We start from the raw sequence: 21,218 nt of genomic DNA on the forward strand, positions 1-21,218 counted from the left end.
TAGGCACCGTATTTGTCATCTGCTCTCTTGGTGCTGGCATCAGCTGTAGCTAAACGTTAGCTATCCAACTCTTTGTTTCGAATACTCTTCGCTATATTCCGGTTGAAACATGTATGGTTGAATGTCACCATGTAGCTAATAGTACATCAAAAAGTGTTCCATGCTCGAATTCATGTTGAGAAGAGGAATCACTTGAAGCCATTGCGTCTGGACAGTTCTTTCAGTTTTGCCCAAAGGATTGTGTTGTTAGTGTTGCCCTCCTTTTTTTTTTTTAAACGCCTTGTGGGAAGGACAGGGGCCAGAATACGAATCAGTGAGATGAAACACATCTCACTGTCCTAGAAATGCCTCAGACATGATGAAAACAAGCCCAGATTCCCCCAGGGTGAAATTCCCCTTTAACCCAACACCTAGCAACCTCGATAAGAGGTTCGAACCTCTTGGCTTAACGGTACGCTGCCCCCTGAATTGTCCACACTATGGTGCATAGCTACATACAACACTTTAACTGTGGTGTATTGCTACAGACATAACCATAACTTTTACTGTCGTGTACATGTACCCGGCAGGATATGAACCCAGGACTGCCACAGGAGAAACCAACGTCTTGACCATTAGACCAAAATGAAATTCTCTCTAGGGCAAAGGGCCGACACTGATTTTTAAGTCGCAGGTTGGCTACCTCATCACATGACCATGAGCAACCATGACCAACTCATGTCCATTACATATAGCTAGACATTCCAACGTTGAGTCACATCGACACTACAGCAGCTGTTGCTATGATCATCTCAATCTCTCAACGGCATCATGATAAAACAGGCAGGCATTGATAAGAGTTGTGTTAATTGCTCTTGAGATTGACCTCCATAGTATGACACAGTACAATGTACCACAGTACATTCATGTTAATAGGGTATCAGTGGGTATGTTTATGGTAATTTTGAGACAGTCTGAGAGAGAGACAGCTAGACACTCATTCACTCACTCACACAAACACACACTTATTCCCCACCGTCTCACCACAGAGGATAGAATATAGCACAATCGGTTACAGTCCTACCCTAAACCTCTCCACATTTCCATGGGACAATTTTTAATTGTCACTGCTTAGAGCGACTGGCCTACCTCACAGGAAACCCATTTGGGAGAAACAAAAGGAAAAATATTCACTTTCCCCACATAAGCCCCATCCAACTGTAACCTACAGTAAGCTACCTCAAATATATGAACTTCAGTACTTTTAGCCTGATCCCAGATCTGTTTGTTACCTTGTCAAGTTTTATGGACCATAGCAGCACAAGCAGATCCGAGACCAGGTTAGAGTACTTGGAGCTTTCACTATGTTCATATTTTCGGGTCTTTTTCCAGATCAAGGCACCCTATTTATCCTCCTAATGCCTTTTCCCCATTTTAAAGGTCTTAGAAGAAGGAAGTGTCAATATTTTTTCGACAGCCATTTTGCGGCCAATTTCAGGGCTTTGTTTCTTCCTATTCCCACCTCTGTCCTGTCCTGGGGATAAATGCAGCCTTCTTCCTCACACAGCCTCCTCACATCATTATCAACTTTGCAATCCAAACATCTCTGTCCACAGCATTCTTGACTACAAACGACAAATTAAATTTGAACACATGACACTTAAAACGGTAGCCTCACTAAGAAGACATGTTTTAAAACATTGAGGCCTCAAGAAGATATGTTCTAAAACATTGAGGCCTCTGCTGCAGAATATCACATTTTAGATATTAGTCTGGGCCGTTGGACAAACAACTGACATGTAATGGGCACGTACACACATTGTTTGGATTGTTGTTCCTGGAACACCTCGAAGTTAGCCTGGTCCCAGATCTATTTGTGCTGTCTTGCCAACAGCTATCTATGTGACAATGACCATAATTGGCAAGCACAAACACATCTGGGACCAGGCTACCTTGACGTTGCTACATCAGTTGCTACACTTAAACAAAGAGTTCAGAGTTTCAGCCTTGGGAATTGGGCTCTGATATAAGCTTTGTGAAGAATGTTGTCGAAAATATACCGCTATCATGAACATGAAGATGACAATTTTTTTCAGCTGTTCCTGGACTGATTATTCTGCTAAAATCAGATGATTCTCTCTCTCGCTCTCGTTAACTGTGGTGGTGACGTGTATGCAGCTTATTTGTGATGCACTTTTTCCCAAACCCAAAGTGCTACTTACAAAGTGCTGTGGACTCCAGAATGGCTCTGGTCGACAGTAGTGCACTATATAGGGAATACAGTGCCATTTGGGACACAATCTACAACTGGAGGGGGCAGTGACTTGGGTGAATTGAATATCCTATGGCGTCCTGTGGGCCCTTCTCAAGTTCTCAATAACCATTTACATGTATGTGTACAGCATGTGTCTGTCTTTAACTCTCTCTCTCTCTCTCTCTCTCTCTCTCTCTCTCTCTCTCTGTTCTGTTCTTTAAAAAAGGGATATTTTCTTCCTCCAGTATGGACATGCTGACTGTGTGGTTTTTCAGCACATAACTCCATTCCTTGTCTTCTATTTGGACTTGGTTTAGAAACTAAAGCCAACTTCTACGACTCCAACTCCCTCCACCTAACCCCTCTTTCTCTCCGCCCAACTCTCTCTCTCTCTTTCTGTGTCTTTCTCTCGCACACATGCACGCCACACACACTTTCTCTCTATCGCTCCATCCAGTTTGTTCTGTCCTGGTGTCTCTCCAACAGCAACAGGGTCTCAATCTCCGATCCGTGTGCAGGACATAAGTCCATAGGATAAAAGCTGCCAGTAGGGCTTTCACGCAGGGAGGAAAAACAGCATGGTATTTTAAATGCTTGGGCCAAAACAGATAGAGTGAGTGAGTGAGTGAGTGAGTGAGTGAGTGAGTGAGTGAGTGAGTGAGTGAGTGAGTGAGTGAGTGAGTGAGTGAGTGAGTGAGTGAGTGAGTGAGTGAGTGAGTGAGTGAGTGAGTGAGTGAGTTTATATGTGTGTGTGTGATGGGTTGAGAGGTAATGCATGTGTGATAGACAATCGATTTTTAGAGGTCACACTCTTAGAACCCTTTGAAGAACCCTTTTTGGTTCCAGATAGAACCCTTTTGGGTTCAAGATAGAACCATTTCCACAGAGGGTTCTAATTGGAAACCAAAAAGGGTTCCATCTGGAACCAAAAAGGGTTTTCTTATGGGGACAGCATGGGGACAGCTGAAGACCCCTTTTTTCTAAGAGTGCAGATGTCTATCAGATGGTCAGTAAGTGCAACAAATCCAACCTGTATGCCTGATTCGTTCAGACAACTAAATAACATTTTCCGATCTATTCAGTTCTAAGATTAAAACAACCCATTCTTATTTGAATTACCAACTTTTACCCACAGTCAATAACAGTACATTCAACTAGCAGAGAAATAGAAGAAAAAGCAACTTTCACTTACCTTTAACAATTCTGGTGTTCTCAACTGTAACCTGATGTGTGTGTCAGAGTATCCACTCCAGTCTGAGTTCCAGTACTTCTCCAGTCACTTCTCTCTCATCTCAGCCCTGCCTGTCTGTCTCTCTCCTAGAAGGAGGTACCATCAGGGAGAGTGGGATGCCGTGGCTGCTTGGCAAATACCTCTTTAGAATCCTCTCATAGCAAAAGCTGTGTTGTTGTTGTGTGTAAAGAGCAGAGTGGGGAGGGGTTTCAGAGCATAACTTTCTCCCTCTGTCCAATGAGACTGCGGGTGGGGGCCCACACAGAGCGGCCACACCCATGTCATAGGATATCGACCAATAGGAGCATGCAGGTGGGGCCCCTTACTCAAAGCAGCTCACCCCAGACCCTGGCAGCTGGTAGTGGGTTTTCAAAATAAACTCCCGTAGGTAGTCAGTGAGGGTATTGTGTGCAGTGTTCCCTCAAAACACACAGACACACAGTTATTTTTTAACTCAAGTAATGCCACTTTTATACATGAAAATACTCACACAACACACACCACACACACACAGTTATTTTTTAACTCAGCTAACTTCATATGCATGGACACATACACACAGGCAACTGGTGTAAACTTATCCTCTGTTATGTGGACTGTGACCGCCCTTTATAATCAAGAAAATAACAAGGAGGCAGAGATGTGCGGGGCAATTCACAGAGGTTAATGCACAGGACATACCTCTTATTCTTCATGAGTCCCCTTTTCCCCCATGACCACCATACTGTCTACCCCCTCTACACAATGCTACAATCGTCCCCTTGTCGTAAGGCCATTACTGTCAAAAACCAGCCCTGTGACCTCTCCTTCCACCAAGGAGCCCAACGACCCCTCCTTCCACCAAGCTATTGTTTGCTAGAGCAAGTAAGAGGGGTTGGTGTGTGTGTGTGTCTGTGTGTGTGTGTTGTTTGTGAAGTGGGGCAATCTTCTCAGGCCAAGATAAATATAATCCAAGCAGCAATAGAGGAAGAATGTACCCCTAAAGAAACGGAAATATTTAAACAAGTTTGCAGCCTGTGCACAAACTAACGACACATCTTATTGACTTACTCAAAATAACATTCAGAATTCCATTAAGCAGAAAGAGATGCCCACAGAGCCATAACCACAGCATTTCACATTCACCATGTTCATAACACGGATGGAAAAGGAATTAGCGAAGAAAGGCTCATTTTCCATTACACACACAGACCACTGACTCCGAAAGGGATTGTGGTTTTACTGAGGGCAAAAAAAAAAAAAACGTTTTATTGGACAAAAGCACTGCTGACTGACCACATACTGCAGTGTACACAACAGAAAACTCAGAGCTGACTTAGTTGGTTATGGCAGCTACAGTATAAAGAGAAGAAATCATCCTAAAGTATTTAAAAATGGATTGCATTGGAAGGTACTTGGACATGATTTACACATGAAGTGTGAAAATGCTAATATGCACTGAGTATACAAAACAGTAAGAACACCTGCTCTTTCCATGGCATAGATTGACCAGGTGAATTAAGCTGAAAGCTATGATCCCCACTTGTTAAATCCACTCCAATCCGTGTAGATTAAGGGGAGGAGACAGGTTAAATAAGGGTTTTTAAGCCTTGAGACAATTGAGACATGGATTGTATGTGTCCCATTCAGCAAGACAAAACATTTAAGTGCCTTTGAATGGGGTATGGTAGTACATCAAAGGCTCACCTGTTTATGTCAAGAACTGCAACACTGATGGGTTTTTCACACTCAACAGTTATCCTTATGTATCAAGAATCGTCTACCACCCAAAGGACATCCAGCCAACTTGACACAACTGTGGGAAGCATTGGAGTCAACATGGGCCAGCATCTCTGTGGAACGTTTTCGACACCTTGTAGAGTCCATGCTCTGATGAAGAGGGTGCAACTCAATATTAGGAAGGTGTTCCTAATGTTTGGTATACTCAGTGTAAGTACCAATGACTTGCATTGGATTTGTGCCAGAAATGCTAAAAAGTTACCATTTGAAACAGTGGCCAGGTAAACAAAACCAAAGCATGGATTGCTGTCATATCTTGTCCATAGACTGCTTACAAGGTAAGGAAACCAATATGTAATTTGAGTGAACTATCCCTTTTAAGTGCTAATATAGGCTAGTTGAAGATCATTATCTTGTGATTTGTACCAAGACAGCAAATGATGTAGAGGTTTGTTTTTACCTGTACAAACCCTTGTTCTGTCTACTGTACATGTATTTTCAATGTAAACTTTCCCCTTTTGCCTATCTTGTTCATTTGCCAAGAATGCCCTCTAGTGGTGAAAGGGGATCATCACATAAAGTTGTAACCAAGGTTAGTAGTTAAAAAAAACAAAATCTATCTATTTTAACAATATCCCAAGGTTTAGTGTAAAACAGTGGTTCCCAAACTTTATAGTCCAGGACCCCTTCAAACATTCAACCTCCAGCTGCGTACCCCCTCTAGCACCAGGGTCAGCGCACTCTCAAATGTAGTTTTTTTGCCATCATTGTAAGCCTACATTTATTAAACATAAGAATGAGTGTGAGTTTTTGTCACAACCTGGCTTGTGGGAAGTGACAAAGAGCTCTTATAGGACCAGGGCACAAATAATAATATAATACCGTAAATTCCGGACTATAAGCCGCAACTTTTTTCTCACGCTTTGAACCTCGCGGCTTAAACAATGACGCGGCTAATATATGGATTTTTCCCGCTTTCAATAAAAAAAAATATAAAAAACACATTCTGTGACGTGCTCAGTTTTTTGGCGGCATGAAGCTTTCATTAGACCAATGAAATTGCCGAACGGGTTAAGGTCAAACAACTTTTTTGTTTACTGTTTAGATTAAATCGCGGGCTCTCAAACTTCCCATCATTCTGATTACTTGTCACCCTCATCATGGCAAAGACACAGAGAAATGCATATGATGCAGCTTTCAAGTTGAAGGCGATTGATCTGGCTGTTGGAAAAGGAAATAGAGCTGCTGCACGGGAGCTGGCAGCAGGCAGGTGTGAGTGCATCTGGACGCACAGTGAGACGAAGACTTTTGGAGGATGGCCTGGTGTCAAGAAGGGCAGCAAAGAAGCCACTTCTCTCCAGGAAAAACATCAGGGACAGGCTGATATTCTGCAAAAGGTACAGGGATTGGACTGCTGAGGACTGGGATAAAGTCATTTTCTCTGATGAATCCCCTTTCTGATTGTTTGGGGCATCCGGAAAAAAGCTTGTCCGGAGAAGACAAGGTGAGAGCTACCATCAGTCCTGTGTCATGCCAACAGTAAAGCATCCTGAGACCATTCATGTGTGGGGTTGCTTCTCAGCCAAGGGAGTGGGCTCACTCACAATTTTGCCTAAGAACACAGCCATTAATAAAGAATGGTACCAACACATCCTCCGAGAGCAACTTCTCCCAACCATCCAGGAACAGTTTGGTGATGAACAATGCCTTTTCCAGCATGATGGAGCCCCTTGCCATAAGGAAAAAGTGATAACTAAGTGGCTCGGGGAACAAAACATTGATATTTTTGGTCCATGGCCAGGAAACTCCCCAGACCGTAATCCCATTGAGAACTTGTGGTCAATCCTCAAGAGGCGGGTGGACAAACAAAAACCCACATATTCTGACAAACTCCAAGCATTGATTATGCAAGAATGGGCTGCCATCAGTCAGGATGTGGCCCAGAAGTTTATTGACAGCATGCCAGGGCATATTGCAGCGGGCTTGAAAAAGAAGGGTCAACACTGCAAATATTGACTCTTTGCACCAACTTCATGTAATTGTCAATAAAAGCCTTTGACACTTATGAAATGCTTGTAATTATACTTCAGTATTCCATAGTAACATCTGACAAAAATATCTAAAGACACTGAAGCAGCAAACTTTGTGAAAATTAATATTTGTGTCATTCTCAAAACTTTTGGCCACGACTGTAGTGTCCAAAATGTCTTTCAAGCTGTCAGGCATTTCCATGGCAGCAAGAGCCTCTCGGTGGATGCTGTAGTGTACCCAAGTGGCGTCAGGAGCAACTGCTTGCACACGCGTTACCACTCCACTATGTCTCCCTGTCATGGCTTTTGCGCCATCAGTACAGATACCAACACATCTTGACCACCAAAGTCCATTTGATGTCACAAAGCTGTCCAGTACTTTAAAAATATCCTCTCCTGTTGTCCTGGTTTCCAGTGGTTTGCAGAAGAGGATGTCTTCCTTAATTGACCCCCCGTAAACGTAACAGACATATACCAGGAGCTGTGCCAGGCCCGCCACATCTGTTGACTCATCCAGCTGTAACGCATAGAATTCACTGGCTTGTATGCGAAGCAGTAATTGTTTCAAAACATCTCCTGCCATGTCACTGATACCTCGTGAAACAGTGTTGTTTGATGAAGATATTGCCTGTATAGTTTTTTGGGCCTTTTCCCCCAGTACTGTCCCAGCCATATCCACGGCAGCAGGAAGAATTAAGTCCTCCACAATAGTATGGGGCTTGCCTGTCCTAGCCACTCAGTAGCTCACCACATAAGACGCTTCTAGCCCCTTCTAATTAATGGTACCTGTTGCTTTTATACATGTCTTACTACTCGAAAGTCGTCTTAATTCTCACTCAAAAAACTCCCGTGGCTTATTTTTCAAATGGGAATGTTTTGTCAGAGTGAAGGTTTCATCGAGTTGTGAGATAGTACTTTTGCATATATAACACACTGTGGCTGAGGAAAGGCACTACTCTCAATATAAGTGAACCCCAAATCAATGTAGTTCTCATCATTTTTGCACCTCTTCGATGGTTCAACACCCCTGTCTGTTGTTCGATGCTTTCCCGGGTAAGGGGGCTCTTTAGCTGCATCAGATTCACAACTCTCAGTGTCGATGCTAGCTGGTCTAGCAACAAATGTAGAATTACTGATGCTAGAATTGGGTGTGCTCATGGAAGCAGAACAACTTGTGTCATTGACAGGTGCAGGTGTAGTACTGCTGGTAGTAGCAGTACTACCAGTAGAGCTGGTATGTGTGTCTATGGATGCGGGCCTTACTTTTTTCAACCATTTATCAATTTTCGAGCAATCAGAATGAGCAGCAGCTACATTTGGCTATGTACGGACCATTAGTGGAATTTCCGTGAGAGAGTAACCGTTAATGTGATTGGATGTCAATAATTTGACTAGGCTACCTGTATTTGACATTGTGTTGTTATTTCGCTGAACACACTGTAGATGGTTTAATTTTATTTTTGGCAGTGAAACAAGGCTACTCAGGCGAGAAAAGCACCTCACCCAAATGTATAGCCCCGATGGAAAATCTAAATGGACTGTTTGAAAATGTGAATCACATTTTTAGTTGGCGTACCCCCGACGGCATAAGCGTGCACCCCAGTTTGGGAATAGCCGGTGTAGAAGATGTTCAGTCGGGGAGATTGTTGCTTTTACAAGGTTTTACATGTGATACTGGTAACACTTTACCTAACGCCTGCAGATATAATGCTGTATAACTTATTTTAAGCATCTACTATATGAGCCTTTATAATTGAAGCTTTAGGTTAAAGTGTTACTGTGATGATATTTGTGGGTAACTTTTCAACCCACATTTAGTCAGTATCAATAGCGTAGTGTGAAAATAGAAAACTGAAAATAGAAATTCTACTGGAAGTGATACACAATCAATAGTTAGGTGCCATTGGGTTTGACCTAATTTGATGTGCATTATGTAACTCTATGCTATGTAACTCTATGCTCTATGTGCATTATGTAACTCTATGCTACTGTAGGCCACTGTGGTTATCGGTTACATATTGACTGTGTTGGTATAGTCCTCTATGATGCAGATGCCTCCCCTTGATCGGAAGTTCACAGACCTTTAAACACAGCTGGCCTTTTTCAACAAGAAGGACCAATCACAACTTCTTTACTAGAATCCACACCCACAAAAGTATTATGTATATGTACTGTATGTGACCAACGCTGTGGCCTTGTGGTTACTTAGCCACACTAAGACTAGAAGCATTTTAGGAATTACAGTTGAAGTCGGAAGTTTACATAAACCTTAGCCAACTACATTTAAACTCAGTTCTTCACAATTCCTGACATTTAATCCTAGTAAAAATTCCCTGTCTTAGGTCAGTTAGGATCACCACTTTATTTTAAGAATGTGAAATGTCAGAATAATAGTAGAGAGTATGATTTCTTTCAGCTTTTATTTCTTTCATCACATTCCCTGTGGGTCACAAGTTTACATACACTCAATTAGTATTTACATACACTCAAGTAGCATTGCCTTTAAATTGTTTAATTCGGGTCAAACGTTTCGGGTAGCCTTCCACAAGCTTCCCACAATAAATTGGGTGAATTTTGGCCCATTCCTCCTGACAGAGCTGGTGTAACTGAGTCAGGTTTGTCGGCCTCCTTGCTCGCACACGCTTTTTCAGTTCTGCCCACAAATTGTCTATAGGATTGAGGTCAGGGCTTTGTGATGGCCACTCCAATACCTTGACTTTGTTGTCCTTAAGTCATTTTTCCACAACTTTGGAAGTATGCTTGGGGTCATTGTCCATTTGGAAGACCCATTTGCGACCAAGCTATAACTTCCTGAGATGTTGCTTCAATATATCCACATAATTTTCCTACCTCATGATGCCATCTATTTTGTGAAGTGCACCAGTCCGTCCTGCAGCAAAGTACCCCCACAACATGATGCTGCCACCCCGTGCTTCACGTTTGGGATGGTGTTCTTCAGCTTGCAAGCCTCCCCCTTTTTCCTACAAACAACGATGGTCATTATGGCCAAACAGTTCTATTTTTGTTTTATCAAACCAGAGGACATTTCTCCAAAAAGTATGATGTTTGTCCCCATGTGCATTTGCAAACCGTAGTCTGGCTTTTTATGGCGGTTTTGGAGCAGTGGCTTCTTCCTTGCTGAGCGGCCTTTCAGGTTATGTCGATATAGGACTCGTTTTAATGTGGATATAGATACTTTTGTGCCTGTTTCCTCCAGCATCTTCACAAGGTCCTTTGCTGTTGTTCTGGGATTGATTTTCACTTTTCACACAAAAGCACGTTCATCTCTAGGAGACAGAACGCGTCTCGTTCCTAAGCAGTATGACGGCTGCGTGGTCCCATGGTGTTTATACTTGCGTACTATTGTTTGTACAGATGAATGTGGTACCTTCAGGCATTTGGAAATTGCTCCCAAGGATGAACCAGACTTCTGGAGGTCAACAATTTGTTTTCTGAGGTCTTGGCTGATTTATTTTGATTTCCCCATGATGCCAAGAAAAGAGGCACTGAGTTTGAAGGTAGGCCTTCAAAATTAATCCACAGGTACACCTCCAATTGACTCAAATTATGTCAATTAGCTTAACAGAAGCTTCTAAAGCCATGACATCTTTTTTTCTGGAATTTTCCAAGCTGTTTAAAGGCACAGTCAACTTAGTGTATGTAAACTTCTGACCCACTGGAATTGTGATACAGTGAATTGTAAGTGAAATAATCTGTCTGTAAACAATTGTTGGAAAAATTACTTGTGTCATGCACAAAGCAGATGTCATAACTGACTTGTCAACACTATAGTTTGTTAACAAGAAATGTGTGGAGTTTTTGTGGAGTTTTAATGACTCCAACATAAGTGTATCTAAACTTCTGACTTCAACTGTACATATAAAGTTCTGTAGGTAAACGTCCCTTTTTCAGGACACTGTCTTTCAAAGATAATTCGTAAAAATCCAAATAACTTCACAGATCTTCATTGTAAAGGGTTTAAACACTGTTTCCCATGCTTGTTCAATGAACCACAAACAATTAATGAACATGCACCTGTGGAACGGTCGTTAAGACACTAACAGCTTACAGACTGTAGGCAATTAAGGTCACAGTTATGAAAACTTAGGACACTAAAGAGGCCTTTCTACTGACACTGAAAACACCAAAAGAAAGATGCCCAGGGTCCCTGCTCATCTGCGTGAACGTGCCTTAGGCATGCTGCAAGGAGGCATGAGGACTGCAGATGTGGCCAGGGCAATAAATTGCAATGCCTGTACTGTGAGAGGCCTAAGACAGCGCTACATGGAGACAGGACAGACAGCTGATCGTCCTCGCAGTGGCAGACCACGTGTAACAACACCTGCACAGGATCGGTACATCCGAACATCACACCTGCGGGACAAGTACAGGATGGCAACAACAACTGTCGGAGTTACAACAGGAACGCACAATCCCTCCATCAGTGCTCATACTGTCCACAATAGGCTGAGAGGCTGGATTGAGGGCTTGTAGGCCTGTTGTAAGGCAGGTCCTCACCAGACATCACCGGCAACAACGTCGCCTATGGGCACAAACCCACTGTCTCTGGAACAGACAGGACTGGCAAAAAGTGCTCTTCACTGACGAGTCGCGGTTTTGTCTCACAATGGGTGATGGTCGGATTCGCGTTCATCGTCGAAGGAATGAGTATTACACCGAGGCCTGTACTCTGGAGCGGGATCGATTTGGAGGTGGAGGGTCCGTCATGGTCTGGGGCGGTGTGTCACAGCATCATCGGACTGAGCTTGTTGTCATTGCAGGCAATCTTAATGCCTTGCGTTAGAGGGAAGACATCCTCCTCCCTCATGTGGTACCCTTCCTGCAGGCTCATCCTGACAGGACCCTCCAGCATGACAATGCTACCAGCCATACTGCTCGTTCTGTGCGTGATTTCCTGCAAGACAGGAATGTCAGTGTTCTGCCATGGCCAGCGAAGCGCCTGGATCTCAATCCCATTGAGCACGGGTGAGGGCTAGAGCCATTACCCCCAGAAATGTCCGGGAGGTGCCTTGGTGGAAGAGTGGGGTAACATCTCACAGCAAGAACTGGCAAATCTGGTGCAGTCCATGAATAGGAGATGCACTGCAGTAGTTAATGCAGCTGGTGGCCACACCAGATACTGACTGTTACTTATGATTTTGACCCCCCCCCCCCCCCCCCCCCCTTTTGTTCAGGGATACATTATTCTATTTCTGTTAGTCACATCTCTGTGGAACTTGTTCAGTTTAGGTCTGTTGTTGAATCTTGTTATGTTCATGCAAATATTTACACGTGTTAAGTTTGCTGAAAATAAATGCAGTTGACAGTGAGAGGACGTTTCTTTTTTTGCTGAGTTTATATGTCAAGGATCAAATACATTTAATATTCACCTGTCTCTGTGTACCCTTTCCATTTTCCTCACACGCTTGCATACACTATAACAAATGTTAAATAAAATCTGTTTGTCCTCTCATATTGAATAAGCTATTTGGTATTACCAAGATTTCAAGTAAGTCAATAGAGTCAATGTCCATGTGATTGTGAGCCTTATAGTGTCATTGCCTACTGCTAGAAAAATCTCCCTGTGTTGAATGTCAAGTCATCCCTAAAGCCATCATTCGCTGTAAATAAGATATGTATTTGACCCTGAAAGTTTGACGATGACATTTGAGTTATGAGTCGCTCTTCATGAGTGATGAATAAGAACCACATGGTTCCATTGCACCAGGCAAGCTCAATAAAGCTTAATAAATAATCCCTGGTGCAATGGTTTTAACAATGGTTCTAAGATGAACTTACCCTTAAAATGCTTTTGGGAAACCGGGCCCTGGGCTCTTTTGCGTGAGGAAAATGTTCTCCTGAGTGTTTGCTCGAGCCTGCATGGAGTGCCAGATAGGCAGGGTTTTTCACTTTTGGGACCATTCCAATGCACCAGACAAGCTCAATTTACTATTTGAACACATAATAATAATAATAATAATAATATATTCAATTTGCGAGTAAAATACATGTTGGATAGAAAATGTCACGACAGGCCTGATGGAAACAGCAAATTTGTCGCTAAACTTTCCAAATGTCGACAAAACAAAATACGCTAGACTAGGTGGGATCTTTTTGTGTCGGTAAAATGTATTATGCGAGAGATGGCCGCGATGATATGTTGTGTGGTCTCTCACTACGACTTAGGAAAGCATGCAGTTTATTAGGCTACAGATGAAATTAATTATGATGAACTTCACAGGGTGGTGAAAGTGCACGGTGATGAGCTTGATGCTCCTGTTTAATAAATATCAAGAGTCTTGTTCTGGTGAAATGACGATCGATGCTTGGCTGCCATTTGACATATAAAAATGATCTCACTCTTTTGTCCATAATAATCTCATCATGTAGACTAGCCTACCTGCACTGTATCTGGAAACTGTTGGCTAGAGTGCATGTGCCAAGACAAGAGTAGGCAACGCAACATTTTTGTTGAGTTGAAAATGCAATGGAAAACTCATTTAACTTGTATTTTTTTATTCGGTACATGGGAATTTAACCGCAAAACATGCATATTGTTTTTATGCTGATTTTAGAATATTTACATGAAAATCTGTTGCCAATTGGATGGGAACCTAGCTATTGACCCTTATAAGGACGTGATCATTTCATCAGAGTTAAGAAAACGATGATGCAATTATGAGTTGCCGGGTGTATGACAGCAAGAACAGAACAAGAGACATCTGTTGTTGGGCCTGAAACATGACGGATCAAATGTGATTGCTCAAACAGCACATATTGGCTTTGGTTTGGTTACCATGAGCCAGCAAACAAGCAATATGTGTCTACTGTAGATTATCATCAGGTTTGACTAGTTGATTGTAAAATACCCCTGTACACTCATATAGCATGCCAATTTCATGGCAACATATAGTTAAAGGAAAACCAGTTATCGACTGTCAAACTTACTGAATCTTTAGGCCCAGTGCAGTCAAAATTCTTATGAAACTATCACTGTAAATGTGTGAATAAATGTGATCAGTGTTATTTGCTGATAGTTACTGGTTGATAATACAGTCTACACAGGACTTTCTAATCAGCAGGTTTGCATGGACGTGCATGGAGTTTCGGCTTTCAATGGTGACATCACCATGCGGTAAATTGGTTAACTTGTTATGGATAGGGGGCAGTATTTTCACGGCCGGATAAAAAACGTACCCGATTTAATCTGGTTATTACTCCTGCCCAGAAACTAGAATATGCATATAAATAGTAGCTTTGGATAGAAAACACTCCAAAGTTTCTAAAACTGTTTGAACGGTGTCTGTGAGTATAACAGAACTCAAATGGCAGGCCAAAACCTGAGAAGATTCTGTACAGGAAGTACCCTGTCTGACCATTTCTTGGCCTTCTTTGTCATCTCTATCCAAAACAGAGGATCTCTGCTGTAACGTGACACTTTCTAAGGCTCCCATAGGCTCTCAGAAGGCTCCCATAGGCTCTCAGAAGTTTGCGGATTTTCGAGGAGTTTGTATTTCGCGCCACGCCTTATCATTGGATATTGGAGTGGTGTTCCGCTAGCGGAACGTCTAGATGTAAGAGGTTTTAATAGACCAATAACAAAGAGAGTTTAAAACCTCTCTGCCAATAACAGCTAGTTTTCAGTTTTCCCCTCCCCATTTAGACCACTCCCAGACAGTCATAGCAAAATTCTTGCTTGAGAAATAGTTTATCTAAAAAGCTATTTTTCCAATTTTGATGGAAATCTATTAAACATCAAATACAAATTAGAGTTTAAAGATCAATTGGTCAAATCAGGTTTTCCTCAACGAGACAATTTTGAAGCCTAATTTACTGTTTACAGAACACAAGACCACAATTAGCTATGCAAAATGGCTACACTGTATAGTTGCGATGCGTTACAAATTTTGGCAACATTCCACCCTGACTGGGGGGAGTAGCTGCTCCTGCATCACCACCCTTAGCGGAGCTGCCAACAACTGGAAGCATGTGGTTTTCAGGGATACAGCTAATTCAACCTAGCTTCCTTTGCCGCTAAAACACGGATGTGGGAACTCCACTCAGCCGTTTCTACCTTAGGTCACTGCATCACTATGAGAATTTTTCAGCCTCTGGTTGGTCAGAGGCTGCTTGAGTAAGACCTGTTTGGTCGAAATGCGTTGCAGTAATATAATATGGTCATCTGGTCCTACTTGTATACTGTATATTTTTGTAAATAATTCACAGCATCATACTCGTTGCCTTTTTGTATTTTTTTGTATTCCTTTTTTGTATTCCATTTTCTCAGGTTAAAAATAGCTTGAACAAAATATTTCAAAACTATAGGACAATGTAGGATCTTAATTACACCTGTATTGTCGTAGCAAAATAATCCGTCAGCAACAGGATTTTAACATTTTGTCTATAATGTTTCTTGATCAGTGATTAGGTGTAACGGCTGCCTTTAGAGAGACTGGACCAAAATGCAGCGGAGTTAGTGTTCATGATATATTTAATGAAACGGAACACTATCCAATTACAAAAACAATAAACTGACAGCCAACACAGTCCTGTCAGGTGCAAACACTGTAACAAGAACAATTACCCACAATCCCCAAAGGAAAAGTAGGCTACTTATGTGTGACTCCCAATCAGCCACAACCCTCTACAGCTGTGCCTGATTGGAAGTCACACAGCCAAAATAAACGAAACAATCAAAACACACACTTCTCTTCTGCCACGTCCTGACCCAACTACACCCTCTACTGGTCAGGACGTGACATTAGGCTATTAGCTGGTCAAAATGAGGATACATGAAAAGTGTAATAATGTTAATATAACTGTGTTAGTGTGGGTTTTCATTGAATTTATGTAAATCTTAAAGCTCATCTGCATTTCCTGTGGCGCAGGAAATTTCTCAGCAACAAAATAGTGATACAATTAAGATCCTACACCTGTAGGACATGTTACACAATCAATATAATATGTAAACTGGGTCATCTGAAGTTTACTACAAACTATTACCAGGAACTGTTCAAAAACAACTCAGCCTCATTAGTAACTTTTTCACTGAGAGACAAACAGACCCTTCGTTACCTGCGACTCTCCAAATGTGAATGTTATGAATGACTATACAAAGGAAGATAAGAAACTCAAATCAGATATAATATGTTATGCACAGATGTTGTTGATAATAGTGCACACTGTTCCAAGTGCAAATATATTTTGTTGAATTTGGCCCCACCATTGAGAACCAACAACAATTTATTTGGGCATCCATGATGATTCTCTGACTGGGACACTGAAGTGGACATTTTGGAATAGCCATTGTTGGTGGATGCTGGTACCAGGCTGGCACACCAATGTGTTTTGAACTGAACATTCCAATTGATTGCATCACACACAGCTGCCCACTCAGTTCTTTTGTTTAGAATTTCAGAATAGAACACTGAAATAACGGAAATAACTGACTCCAGTCATTTCAAACAAAGCCTATAATCAAAGGGTTAAGCTCTTTTGTAAGCTGGACTCGTGGATGCTGCAGCCATATTTGCAGAAGCAAATTCAGTTGAGACTAAGTCAGTTAATAATCAACCTCATCCAAGGCAGCCTATATAGTTTCCCAGTACTGTGTCCTGTGGCGTCTTTTCAAGGGAAGAGGGGACTCAAGTGGCCGGCTGGCCAGCTCACCAACAACACGAGACGGTCTAAAGACAGAAACAAACAACATCATGAAGCTAACGCTAACCTTTATGTTCGTACTTGTGGCTTCTTGGCCAATGGTACTCTGCACCAAGGAGGAGCCCATGTCCGAAGACCCTCACCTCCTTCAGGTTCCCGCCGTCGAGGCCCGCTCCCGCTTCGCCGCTCTGGACGACGTGCGTCTCCTGGCCAATGGTCTCCTCCAGCTTGGCCACAGCCTCAGGGACTTCGTCCACAAGACCAAGGGCCAGATCAATGACATCTTCCAGAAACTCAACATATTCGACCACTCCTTCAACCAGCTCTCTGTGCTGGCCAGCGAGATCAAGGAGGAAGAGGAGGAGTTGAAGAAGACCACGGTGGTGCTCAAGGCCAACAACGAGGAGATCAAGAGCCTATCGCTGGAGATCAACTCCAAGGTGGAGAGCATACTGCAGGAGCGTAGCCAGCTTCAAAGCAAGGTGGGCGGGCTGGAGGAGAAATTGAGCGGCCTGTCTCAGGGCCTGGTGCCCGCCGAGCAGCTGGTTGAGATCAGCACACTGAAGGTGAGTCACCCCAAACTGACTTTAACCCATTGGGGAAATGCTGTTTTGAATTGAGCATGGGGTTAAAGCTGATTAACATTCTCAAAAAAACTCACAAAATATCCATGTAGAATATTGCCATGGTAAGAAACCAAGGTAAAGTTTACGGGGAATCTTTACATGATTTTCAGACAGTTCAACAAACCTCAAGAAGGTAAATTAACTAAAGTCACCTTTTGGTTCTTTTACATACAGTAGTGATTAGCCTACTCCATTTTCTTGAAGAGTAACAGCACAGTACTACCAGATAGACATATTGAACCAAATGATAAATATGTCGGGAGAAATTACCCTGTCCCATCATGTGTCCCTCAGGATGTGATCCACACCCAGGAGAGAAGCATCGCTGAGCTGCTGAAGGCTGTGAAAGAGCAGAGCGACCAGCTTGTTCACCAGAGGAGCAAGATCAAGACTCTGGAGGAGAAGGTAGTTGCTGCTATAGTACAACAAAGTATGTAGCTTGAGCCTTACAGTCTTCCAAACATGACAACAGGCAATTGACTACATTTTTATAGCACTACATTATTCCCTTGCATTTCTAGCTCACCTATAACCCTTTCATGCAAGAGACCATTGAGAAACCATCTGACAACTTCCAGTCTGTCATGCCGGACCTCACTGGGTATCTGACCAACACCTCTGCAAATGGCAGCTTTGACATGACAGGTAAGGTGGCTTTAAAGAGTCATGATCATTTTTGGATTTGTATTCCCTTTAGCTCATTCTTTGGCAACAGCTACAATTTTAGGGGCCCTACAAAACACAGTGTTTGAGGGATTGATCCATCACCCCTTAGTGCTGCTGATTGACTGTAAGTGGGGTTGTGCTACAGATCTTCCATCAGACTGTTGTGAGCTATTTACCAGGGGCGAGAGAGCCAGTGGAATGTACACCATCAAGCCTAACCAATCCGAGCCCTTCATGGTCTACTGCGACATGGATCAAGGTAAGACAGACAACGAGTAGCGCCAATGCTGTGTACTAATGTATATTTATTGATTAAGTATTTCCTATTTCCTTTCTGCAGATGGAGGGGCTACTATAATCCAGAGAAGGAAGGATGGGTCCGTGAATTTCGATCAGAATTGGGAGAAGTATGAAAACGGATTTGGAGACTTTCAAGGTGAGTGATTGAGTTGTGAGGTGCAATGTGTATTTTCTCATGACCAGTGCACCAGACCAGAGTACTCAATTATTAAAGCACTGATGCTGTCGTCTGTGTGTGTGTGTGTGTGTGTGTGTGTGTGTGTGTGTGTGTGTGTGTGTGTGTGTGTGTGCGTGTGTGCGTGCGTGCGTGCGTGCGTGCGTGCGTGCGTGCGTGCGTGCGTGCGTGCGTGCGTGCGTGCGTGCGTGCGTGCGTGCGTGTACAGCACTGAGCCTTGTTGATTTGTCTGTGTTACCAGGGGAGTTCTGGCTGGGTCTGAAGAAGGTCCACTCCCTGGCTAGTCAAGGTGACTCTTTCCTGAACATCCAACTGGAGGACTGGAAACAGGGCAAACGCTTCATCGAATACAACTTCTCTCTGGATGGACCAGAGGCCCAGTATACTATCCACCTCTCACAGGCATCCGGAAATCTGCCTGATGCAATGAGCAACCGTACCGGTACGAAGTTCTCCACTAAGGACCGGGACAATGACAACCTTGAAGACTCACACTGCGCTTACACCTACACAGGTACAGTAGTGGGGACTGGGGAGGACGACATTTTATGGATGCATGGTTTACCGTAAGGCTCAAGTACAGGGTTTGTTCTGAATTAAATAATTTATTGAAAGATTTTAATCTAATTTATGAAGCATATGGTTTGATGGAACATTAGATTGAAAGGAGTTTGCTGTTTTTCACACCAGCATCAAGTTGAACTAATCCCCGGGGCTTTCGCAGGTGGCTGGTGGTTCAAAGCTTGTGGAGACACCAATCTGAACGGGAGATACATCCACGTGAGACCCAAGGGACATTCAGAGTGTAGGAGGGGAATCCACTGGAAGCCCACCAGAGGGGCCTCCTACTACCTCCGATCCACCCAGATCTCCATTCGCTCCACCCCCACCACTACGGCCACCTCAACCTCCTCAGAAACAGGCAACTTCCGCTGAGAACAAACATGGACGTATGGACAGAAACAAGACATTGACCAACCTTTGGCAAAGATACATGTGACTGACAGTCCCTGACAACAAGGCCTTAAGGAGATTTAGGAGTCCAGTTTAGTCAGGTCTCTTCTGTCGACTGCACAGTGGGACCACGTTGATTAAACAGGACTCTAAGCCACTGTTTGTCTTATAGCTAATCTAAAAAGGACTCGCTTCTCTTCTCCCCTTCAACATTAAAGGCTTTGGGACACAAGGAACCAAATGAATTGTCAACCATTTTTATACTCAGTTTAGCGTTGTAATTTTGGGGTGAAATTGATTGATAACATCCTCCTATTGTTACATGCATTTGTGGAATCCTATAGAGCTCTCGTTCAAGCATTGTAAACTATGCATTAACGGTGGGCGGTATTCATACCTGTGATCTGCGCACAAACCTCGTAAATATGCAAAGCCTACATAATTCTTTCATGTCAAATTTGTGTTAAACGTGCATATCTTAAGTCTGAATATAACCAGGTATGAAGTGGTGAGGAATTGGATGGACAGCACACAGGCATCCACCTTAATGACAGCAGTTATCACCGGGGTCTTAGTCACATTGACTCTCAGCACATCTGTACTGTAAATACTGTATTTTTGTTACTATTTTTACAGTTCTGGAAAATAAATCATATTTATGACACTACTGGTGTGGTTCTGAATAATTACCCTTGAAAGACTACAATGGTATTTCGACTACGCCGAAAGACTAGGACAAATCATTTGATTTCTAATTAGCTAATCAGCAAAAACATGGTTATCCAGTTGAAAGATTGGAATGTCTATATGCCTATCTATGTCCACGGCTATCTATAGCCGTTAGTAGCTACACCTGTAAATATACTGTACCCTAAAACCCCTCTCTATTCAAGCCTTTACATAGTGTATTATTACTACTCAATTAAAATGGACTTGAATGGACTTATCAGAGGCTATGGGAGGGATGGGAGTGTCATGATTGGCAGAATAAGTTTAGCCTGGGTACCAGTCTATTTAGCTAACACTCCTCTCCTTGTACTTTGTGTCATGTTTCGCAATCACACAAAGTGCCAGGAGTGGAATGTTAGCTAAAGTTGGCCCCTTTATGTAAACAGAGGGATGGCCTTCAGTGAGCGTATGACAACATGGTGAGTGTCCGACGGGTACTTCCCCTGTATACACTGTTCAGCCTTGACCTGAAAAAATATCTGATATCTCACCGATCTCTGATGAAATCAGACCTACAATTGATATTTTCTTACCAAGCTAATGAGTGGACATAATGTGACAGCAGAGCCCTATAGCACAAGTAGTTTTTTCCAAAAATAGTACACCTGTACTTTAAATCAGCTTTCAACTGGAGACCCCATAATGTTGGCGATGCAGCACTAGCAAAACAATATCTGACATTAGCCCTATGAAGCAGCAATGCATTCTACTCTCAGAGAAGAAGTTGACCCTTCACACTGGTATTACCACCACATCTCAATCCTGTGCATCAGCAAGTCAATTCAAATCGAAACTGACCCCGATTCAATGCTCAGGGAATCTCTTACTGGAGATAACATCCACCTCTCAAATATCATTGTCAGCATAGCTGCAGAGAACAGAGCCTAAACCACAT

General features: G+C 42.8%; 2 protein-coding genes across 2 annotated transcripts in view; one reads left to right on the forward strand and one right to left on the reverse strand.

The window, feature by feature from the left end:
* Positions 1-3,796, reverse strand: part of LOC106568717 (KN motif and ankyrin repeat domain-containing protein 4) — a 31,537-nt gene extending 27,741 nt beyond the window's left edge. The window contains exon 1 of the mRNA XM_014139296.3: positions 3,426-3,796. The gene's annotated coding sequence lies outside the window, so the exon portion shown is untranslated. The remainder of the gene's footprint in view (positions 1-3,425) is intronic.
* Positions 3,797-16,811: 13,015 nt separating this feature from the next.
* On the forward strand, positions 16,812-20,258 carry LOC106568719 (angiopoietin-related protein 3). Its single transcript, XM_014139298.3, has 7 exons — positions 16,812-17,439; positions 17,794-17,904; positions 18,021-18,144; positions 18,311-18,424; positions 18,506-18,601; positions 18,882-19,154; positions 19,365-20,258. Exons 1-7 carry the CDS (start codon positions 16,924-16,926, stop codon positions 19,574-19,576), a joined length of 1,446 nt encoding a protein of 481 aa, XP_013994773.2. The 5' UTR covers positions 16,812-16,923; the 3' UTR covers positions 19,577-20,258.
* The last annotated feature ends 960 nt before the right edge of the window (positions 20,259-21,218 follow it).

Source organism: Salmo salar, chromosome 14 (genome assembly GCF_965601325.2).
Source record: "Salmo salar chromosome 14, fSalSal1, whole genome shotgun sequence".
NCBI classification, from domain to species: domain Eukaryota; kingdom Metazoa; phylum Chordata; class Actinopteri; order Salmoniformes; family Salmonidae; genus Salmo; species Salmo salar.

Coding starts and splice junctions, on each gene's coding strand:
- LOC106568719 (XM_014139298.3), top strand. CDS start 16,924: ATGAAGCTAACGCTAACCTTTATGTTCGTACTTGTGGCTTCTTGGCCA. Junction 17,440..17,793: donor TTGAGATCAGCACACTGAAG/GTGAGTCACCCC, acceptor TGTGTCCCTCAG/GATGTGATCCACACCCAGGA. Junction 17,905..18,020: donor TCAAGACTCTGGAGGAGAAG/GTAGTTGCTGCT, acceptor TTGCATTTCTAG/CTCACCTATAACCCTTTCAT.